The sequence below is a fragment of the Trachymyrmex septentrionalis genome, unplaced genomic scaffold (assembly GCF_001594115.1).
Source record: "Trachymyrmex septentrionalis isolate Tsep2-gDNA-1 unplaced genomic scaffold, Tsep1.0 scaffold62, whole genome shotgun sequence".
NCBI lineage: Eukaryota > Metazoa > Arthropoda > Insecta > Hymenoptera > Formicidae > Trachymyrmex > Trachymyrmex septentrionalis.
The window spans coordinates 3,255,266-3,263,539 of record NW_017305800.1 but is presented as its reverse complement, the minus strand read 5'-3'; the positions used below and the strand labels follow the sequence as shown (position 1 = coordinate 3,263,539).

The following is an 8,274-nucleotide window of genomic DNA, read 5'->3' as shown; positions in this document are numbered from 1 at the left end:
TATATATATATATATAAAATTTCTTTATTTCAAACGTTCGCAAGAGACATAATATTCTGGCGGTCAATTAGGCTACACCGATATTACGACGAAGAAATTAGAATTCTATCGGTGCGTAGCCGCCGCCGCGTTTTTGGATCGTCTATCAGTTTTAACAGCGACGCTATCATCAGTTCTCAATCTACAATGAAGTAGAGTAAACTCAATGTATATGTAAATATGGTGCAACGACGATATTCTATAGAAAGCCTGCGTTATTAGTCCGAGTTGACGATGAATTCCGCATCCCGAGGAACCTCGCCTTACAACGCTGCACACTTACCTGTACCTTTAGCGATCGATAGCGTCTTGATTTGTAGGAAGCAAACGTATTGCTTTAAAAATAAAAAAATGCATTGAAGCGCGAATCTTACGTTCAACGATCCCGTATCCGCTTCACGATCGAGAGCTCGATCGTTGAGATTGTAACGTAGGGCATCGTAGGGTGCTCGTTTGATTGTAACGCTTGTTCGTAATAAAAGAAAAAGAGAAGGAAAAAAGGAAAGAAAGCGACGAGGAAAAAAAAAAAGAGGAAAAGCACGAAGAGAGCGGGAGAAGAGCAAACTCGTCGATGATTGTGATGCGGTAGCGATCGATAGCGCGACGCCTGATGGCGTTGCACCTCGTGGCGGAGTACGGCATGTACAGACGTATACGTTATCTACTTTGCACTGAGAATAGTCGCGTCCCGTACAAAATGATTTGTCAAATAATTGTCTTCCCTCCTTAACTTGTAGCGTATCCGATTGAACGCACTCACAGTCCGCACTGATACATATTAAAGTCAATTGTATGCTTATCAATGTGTCGATATAACATAACTTTTTCTCCGGAGTGAAAACGTGGAGAGTTGAAATTTTTTAGGTATGTGTGCATATACATATATAGTCACTTACATGTAAAAAATTTTCACTTCTCGCGTTTCCGTTTCTTAGGGAAAAAAAGTTTCCTAATTTTCACGATTGACCTTCTGAGAATAAAAGCGAAATGGAAATATTTCGAATTATAATATAAAATATAATATATACTTTACTTAACAGCACAATGAAATATATTGAGTATGGAAGCAATAGTACGTAAAGCTCAGTTGAAAAGTTATAAATCAACGAAAATGTATAATGCTTTGTGAGCCAGCCATTGGTTGTGTGGAATGGCTTATTGTATATTTATATTAAATACACAGATATGTTTCGATCCATGCTTCGGATCTTTTTCAACGTCATTATATTTCCTGGTATAATGGTAATCAATGACCTAGTGAACCTAGTCAAAGTGATATTTGGACGGACTTCAGATAGCACTGTATATTGAAAAGGATCCGAAGAGTGGATTAAAAATGTACGAAAATTTAATAATATAATAAATTCATTTCGCACAACCAGTAGCTGGTTCAACAAGGCATTATACATTTTCATTGAAACATATTGAGGAGGATTTTACGTTTTTATATTTATATTAAATAATACTTGCGTTATTAAATAAATATATATGTTAAATTTAATTATATTTATATTAAATTTATATATTAACTCGTTCCAATATTTATATTAAACGCATAAACTTAACATCAATTTGTGTACGCCGTAATACCTTAATATGCACCAGTGCATGCTGAGTGCGTTCAATCGAATTCGCTATTAGTCGCGGCAGCACGAACGACGTGCCGCGCCGAATCTCGTTATACTTACAATTAGCGTTGGCCGTTCGGCGCTGACCACATGCTCGTGTTCGATCGTCTCGTCCAAGTCGATCCATTATCGTTATCGTTTTATTATCGTAATATGTTTCGTGATTTTTATGTATTTTCCGGTTATGTGACCTCTCGTTCTTTAATCGACGATTAATTCGACCCGTCGGTCCGTATTCCTCCGTTTTTGTAAATAGCGACGAGAGATTATAACGATTTGTTGTGTTTACAAATTTGTTTTGATTTCGCATTTTGTCTCCTATATTTTTCCCGCTCCTCTCTTTCTCCATTTATGATTAATTTAACTTGATTAATTTAGGTCGCATAGATATTGATCGGAGTATCGTGCATTTATAATAGTATCGATGCATCGATGTTTTTAAACGTTAATTGCGTATGAGATTATGTAGTGCTTGCGAGAAATAAACCAGAACGAATATGTTGCGATAACATTAGAACCGCGGCCGTATAATTTTTAATCTATTTGATAGTTCTTCTTTTACAGTTTATTTGAATTTGCACGTAGAGCTTTAGATTTTTTTGGTGACCTTTTATAAATAATTATACTTAATTACAAGTAATTAATTTTACTTTTATGGTGACAACCCTTCCTCGTATAGAATGCCAAATTTATCTTGAACCGTGATTGGGTTAATTTAGACGCGGTTTAATGTTTTCGCGATTTTACTGTTAAACATAATTAGGCAGCATGATTTGATATGCATAATGACGATCGATTTCTAGCAACTACTGAATTACTTGTGTTTTTAATTTCTCATGCTTCCTGTCCATTTATTTCGTTTATGATAATTATGTTTAAAATCCTATAATTTTCATCGCGCGTGTCGCATTTCGATTACGTGCATTTCATCCATGCTAAATCCAACGACGAACATTCCACTATGAAAGTACCTAAGCAGCAACGGTCTTAAATGCGTAATTAATGTATTCTATTCGTGTTCTCTCTGCCGCTATCATGCGGTAAATGAGAATTTCTAGTAAGCGTGGTTCTCGAGCGACATGGCGCATATTTCGGCATGTATCGGATCTGCACGACGAAAGAATCGAAAGGAAACACTACCGCGAATTAAAGCTATACGTAATTTCGGCTATGCTTTCTTGCCACGTAGCGATTTTTTACGCGGTGATTAATGAAGCATCGATGTGATGAAGCTCCGTGAAGGAATCAGATCTTGAACGGAGATCTTATTTCTATAGGTACTTGCAGATTTTGTTCGCAGATCGTTAAGGAATTGTAGATGTCATCGTTCTACAGATTTTATAAATTCTTTGGAAAAAAGATTTTTATAGATATAGCTTTTTTCCCTGCTGGATCTTTCTGTGATTTCTCTTTCTGTAGATCTACACGACTTTATAAGTTATTAATCCTAATTTATGTACGAATTGTTCTTCGCAATTCTTGATTTTAACGAAATATTTTGCTTTATAAAAAGAGCTGATATTTTTCAAGATCATGAATCTTTTTCTTCAACGTTCATGAATTCGTGACTTTTCTCATTCATAGAGTTTGAAATACAATTCAATTCTCATTCAATGTCTCTATTTTCGCAAAATACGTAGATCTTGCGATATTTTTTACAATGTACTTTTACGTCACGCGTTTTTCAAATTATTCTTCTCAACGGGCATCTCTGTTGCTTCAATCCGATGTTTTCGGGTTGAATGAATGGTCTAAGAAAAAAAAATGAATTATTAATCGCTTCACGCTGAGGGGTAAACATGCGTAAGAAAGTGTGGAAGTATCGATAGAAATAAGATATTTGTCCCGCTATTAGCAATAGTTGTCGATTACTTACATCGGTGTCTGATTATATAATATAATATACATCATACATATGTGTGCGTGTGTGTATGTGTATATCTCGCGGCTGTATCGATTTTAATCGATAAACCTCGCGATGCTAGAATGCGTAAAGGGTCATACAAAATAATTTCTCCTCTCTCTGACTCACTTGTGCCTTGCCCTCGATCATCCTTCGCTGTTCTCATCCATGTATAATCTCTCTTTTCTATAAATAAACGTATTTGATGTTCGATGTTCTTTCTACGAGATAAGAAACTACCAATTAAGCGATTGATACATTAAGAAAGCGTTACTTATTCATTCCGTTTTACCATTTAGCTCATAATCGATAAAAGTATGTTTCAGTATCAATATCGTCCCAAACGATTTAGACGTTCTAAGACATCTTAAGACAGCTAATAACTAATAATTAAACTAATTGCAAGGCATTCGGATTACAGACGCTCGAAAATCTTGCCCTCGAAACGCACGTTTCAGGCATTTTAGACGATCTAATATATATATAAAATATTTGGAATTTATAATTTTCCAGTTACAGCTTTTGCTTCCGTAAACCGAAATAAAATACGTATTTAACGCGTATTTCGTAAAATCTGCTTTTTGAAGTTATGATATTATCTTCCGTAAAGTTAAATATGGAAATTTAAATGCCATGGAAGGCTAAAGGCGGTGAGATTTGAGAGCAGATTGATACTCATAAGAGAGATCCGATGCTTTACGACTCTCGCAATTATTATATGTATGTATAAAGTATACTGCTCGTACTCGAGAGCACGTTTGTTACGTATTATATGCTAATCAGGAATCACAGCGGATCGTGGAGGGTTACTGCTGTGACAGGTGATGTCCTCGTTCGTAATGTAGGAAATAGGCGGGTATTTGCGGAAGGTCTCGATAACTAGAATATACTGAGAGATAAAAAAAAAAAGTCTTCGCGCGTTAATCGATTACGTTCACAGGAGCATAAGACGGAATATACGTTACACGCGGCGGGTGTTTAAAATACATCTTCTGTTGCGATTAACTACGGCGTTGTTAGTACTCGATTTGAATATCGACGTGCAACAAAATTCATGCTTTCAGCCTAGAGGAATCCTCCATCCGCGCCGTGTTGATTTCGAGATTATTGACAGCGAGATTATGTCTCTGAACTTGCTTTACACGGCGATTTATGAATTATGCGAGAGTCAAGGGGAGGTCAGGTTTGCAATGCAGATAACTGAAAAATAGCTTGCGAAAGAATGCGGAGAAATTTCGAACAGAGGATATTTCGTGGCACACACAATGGTTTGGACCGTTTTCCATCTTGAAATGCGCTGCCGCTCGAAATACGACTATTTGCATTCTTTAGAACAACTGTTGAAGAGAACCTCTGTAATTATTACGGAAATAATGCGATTAATTATCGCTATATGTTACAAGGAATTAATATGAGCTTGCTCGTATGACCTTTCGGGTTTGCTAGTCGTATTTTCTAAAAGGCGCGCACTGGATGTCAACAAACACGATCGATGTCAGCGGTTTTAAGACTATTTGTAAGCCTGGATGTGTATTTTTTAGAGAACAAAGTTAGAAATATTATTACCCGCTATGCGAATATCGATACCGAAACGCCCATTCTTGTATCCGTACGATATTATCCATAAGTTATAATAACGATATTCTATAAATGGCTGTATTATTGTAAAATCAAAGATATAGCGTACAATATATACATAAAATTTAGTGTGTAGGAGGCATAAGCTGTTGAAAGTGATATGTACTTATTCTTTCCTCCTTTCGTCACTTTTACTTGTTTTGTAAAAACGTAAATTTTTGTTTAAGGTGATATCGATGGAATATAAGTATATCGAGTAACAGGTTTTACTAAATTAATTAGAATTCTTTATTTGATTTATAAAATGTGATTGCATCATTATTTTGTCAACGTCAGATAATAAAGACAATTAAATTAAAGGACTCTTAAAGACTAACAAAAATATCAGGAAAATAGAAGGGCAAATTAGAGTCAATTTTAAAACCTCAGTATATGTGTAATAATCGTTTAAAAATATTACATTCTTAGAAACTATAAAATATAAATCTAATTATAGTAATAATACATTATTACCTAATGATTGAATTTTATTTGAATAATTGAAATTTTCTTTTTTAATCTTGCGTCACTTATTATTTAAAAATAATCTAAAATCTTAAAAATAATAAAAAATATACACATTTTGTAAATAATTAAAAAATGTTCAAATAGCTGATGGCGGTTTTTGTACGTATGCTATTAGGAGGTAATATCGCAATACTAAGTATTCTTGGCTGCTTTTGTTTTTGCTTTTAAGTGGAATCAGAGCATTTTGGTTCACGATTTCGTTTAGTAAGTTGTCTATAAATTCGCTTTTCATATCATCGGGGAGCCGCTTGATGAAAGGATTCACAGCGCACACGTGGTCTGCAAAAATACAAATATAATTTTACTTTATATAAACAAAGAGATTTTACTTTATATAAACAAAAATTCTTATTTAGTTGCGACGATTAATTTTTGTTACAATGCTTTAATTTATTCTTATACGTGTAGACAGATAATAATTTATCTTGTTATTCAATATCTTACTTTTGAGACTCTGTTTGCTGTAGTGGTAACTTTTTTCCCTCTTACTGCAGTGCAGAATTTCAAAGCCGACGTCCTCGAGCATTTTTCGCAGACTCGCTCTGACATCTTTACACATTCTTCGTTGGAAGTACGGTACGTAACGGCACGCATCCTTAAAGAAGAGAATACAGGGATTTAAATTTAATATTAACATTATCGTTAAATGTGTTTATTTTAATTATTAATACATGGAGATAAGATTTGTATCGTGGATACTGTTTGAGTTGTAGGTATGCCTCGAATCCAGAATGATATCCAAGAAACATCACAAGCGCTTTTCCATTCGGTCGCAGTAACTTGTAAATATTCTGTAAAGCGCGCCTGAAAATTTAGCAACTTAATTTTAAAAAATCCAGATATTTTCTTAACGTTGATTAGCACTCATTAATATAACATATATAAATACTCTCGCATAATTTTCTTCTGATAATTAATTATAGAAATTGTTTTATTTACAAAAGCTTTTTTTCTTTAAATGTTACCCAAGAAACTAAATACCATATATCGTTACACCAATGCAGACAATAGAAAGACACGGCATTATCATATTGCTCGACTTGATCACTTGGCAATTCCGATGTTTCGATGTCCAGAATAACGAAGGACAATCGTTTTTCATCACTATATTTCTGACTGGCGTAATTCACCATCGCTTCGGATATATCTACGCCTACGAGATGATTCTTTGTTAAGAGAAACCGCAAAATCGCCAAATTTTCATTTGCTTACCTACTATCTCCGCGTCGTGTGGCAAGATCGGAAGTAACAGCTCCTTGGTAATGTTCCCTGGGCCTGAACCGATATCCAAACATTTTCCTCGCATGTTTGATAGTTCACAATTAAATTCATCTATGACGTCCTGAGCGTCACGACGTTGCATGTTACTTCCGTTGCTAACATAGTTCTCGACCGTTTCCATAATTTGCGAATCTTCCGTTCGTACACCCTCTGTTAAACGTTACAACGTTCCAATGTTAAAACGTATTGAGTACTTTTGTATTTGTACGATTCTTATATAAACGATCTGGCATCACACTGTTTAACTATATTTAGGACCGCGACCATCAGTTATGAGGAATCGACATGAGAGAAAGAAAGAGAGAGAGAGAGAGAGAGAGAGAGAGAGAGAGAGAGACACTGTTTACAAAGTGTTGTCAAAAACATTTGTCTCTTTCAATTCGAAACACACAAAGAAACAGAATATGTGATTGTTATGTATAACGCATTAAAGTCTTAGATTTTATTATAAATTTTCATCAAAAATTATAGAATGAGAAATCTTTGAAATCTTAAAATACTTTAAATTTTATACACATAAAGAATTCTAAAAAAAAGATACATAAACTTTTTTTGACACTTTCAAAAAGTGTCCTAATTATATAAAACATATAAAAATTTTCTAGAAGTTACAAAGTTATTCGGAGATTTAGAAAAATGTTTAAAAATTCTCAGAAAAATTTTCACCAAGTTCAACATATTATTTACAAATCGATGCTAGACATCTTTGCTTATATCGATTCGTAAGCATATAAAAAAAAAAAAAGAAAATGTAATTATTATGTACGCATAAGCACATGCAACTACACTAATGCTAATATTTGATCTTACGACCGAGTCCTCTTGCCCCGTGTTAGAAGTAATTCAAGGCTGATATATGCGATAGCTCACAATACTGGGTCCGCTCCTCTACTGGTGACTTTTTAACTTCGTCTTTGGTATTTATATTCGGCGACTCGTACAAATGACTTGCTCTTCCACCGTTCTCCCATTTTCTCCCATTCTCGTCTCCCTACCAACCTATCCTATTCTTTGTCGTCTACTGTACCTACCCCAACATCCAAATTCTTTTTGGGGCCACGCTACTATTATTATTTCACTTAAAGGAAATTGAATTATCTAAATGGCCGGATACACACAGATTGTATACACAGACTGTGTGTATCCGGTCATTTAGTCGTGGTCTACTGCGTTGCATAGGTCACACTTGATATTAGGTAATATTAATAAATGGATATTAAAAAGGGAATGATGCACTGAAAAAAATCACTTATTAAAAATAGAAGAAGAAAATTTTAT

At 34.6% G+C, this 8,274-nt stretch overlaps 1 protein-coding gene across 2 annotated transcripts; it reads right to left on the bottom strand.

The window, feature by feature from the left end:
• Positions 1 to 5,791: 5,791 nt before the first annotated feature.
• LOC108752939 (juvenile hormone acid O-methyltransferase) lies at positions 5,792 to 7,893 on the bottom strand. Of its 2 annotated transcripts, none has more exons than XM_018494186.1 (6): positions 7,807 to 7,893; positions 6,928 to 7,146; positions 6,697 to 6,868; positions 6,387 to 6,519; positions 6,160 to 6,310; positions 5,792 to 5,994 (listed from the first exon to the last, which is right to left on the bottom strand). In XM_018494186.1, exons 2-6 carry the CDS (start codon positions 7,115 to 7,117, stop codon positions 5,792 to 5,794), a joined length of 849 nt encoding a protein of 282 aa, XP_018349688.1. In that variant the 5' UTR covers positions 7,118 to 7,146; positions 7,807 to 7,893. The 2 variants fall into 2 exon arrangements, with proteins under 2 accessions (XP_018349688.1, XP_018349689.1); XM_018494187.1 differs by having other exon boundaries at positions 6,928 to 7,121; positions 7,808 to 7,893.
• Between the last annotated feature and the right edge of the window lie 381 nt (positions 7,894 to 8,274).

What these genes read in the sequence shown, in the direction of transcription:
- LOC108752939 (XM_018494186.1), bottom strand. Translation starts at nt 7,117, where the DNA reads ATGGAAACGGTCGAGAACTATGTTAGCAACGGAAGTAACATGCAACGT. An exon ending in CATTGGTGTAACGATATATG is followed by an intron (nt 6,520 to 6,696) that starts GTATTTAGTTTC and finishes CTAAATTTTCAG; the next exon opens with GCGCGCTTTACAGAATATTT. An exon ending in CAGCAAACAGAGTCTCAAAA is followed by an intron (nt 5,995 to 6,159) that starts GTAAGATATTGA and finishes GTATTTTTGCAG; the next exon opens with ACCACGTGTGCGCTGTGAAT.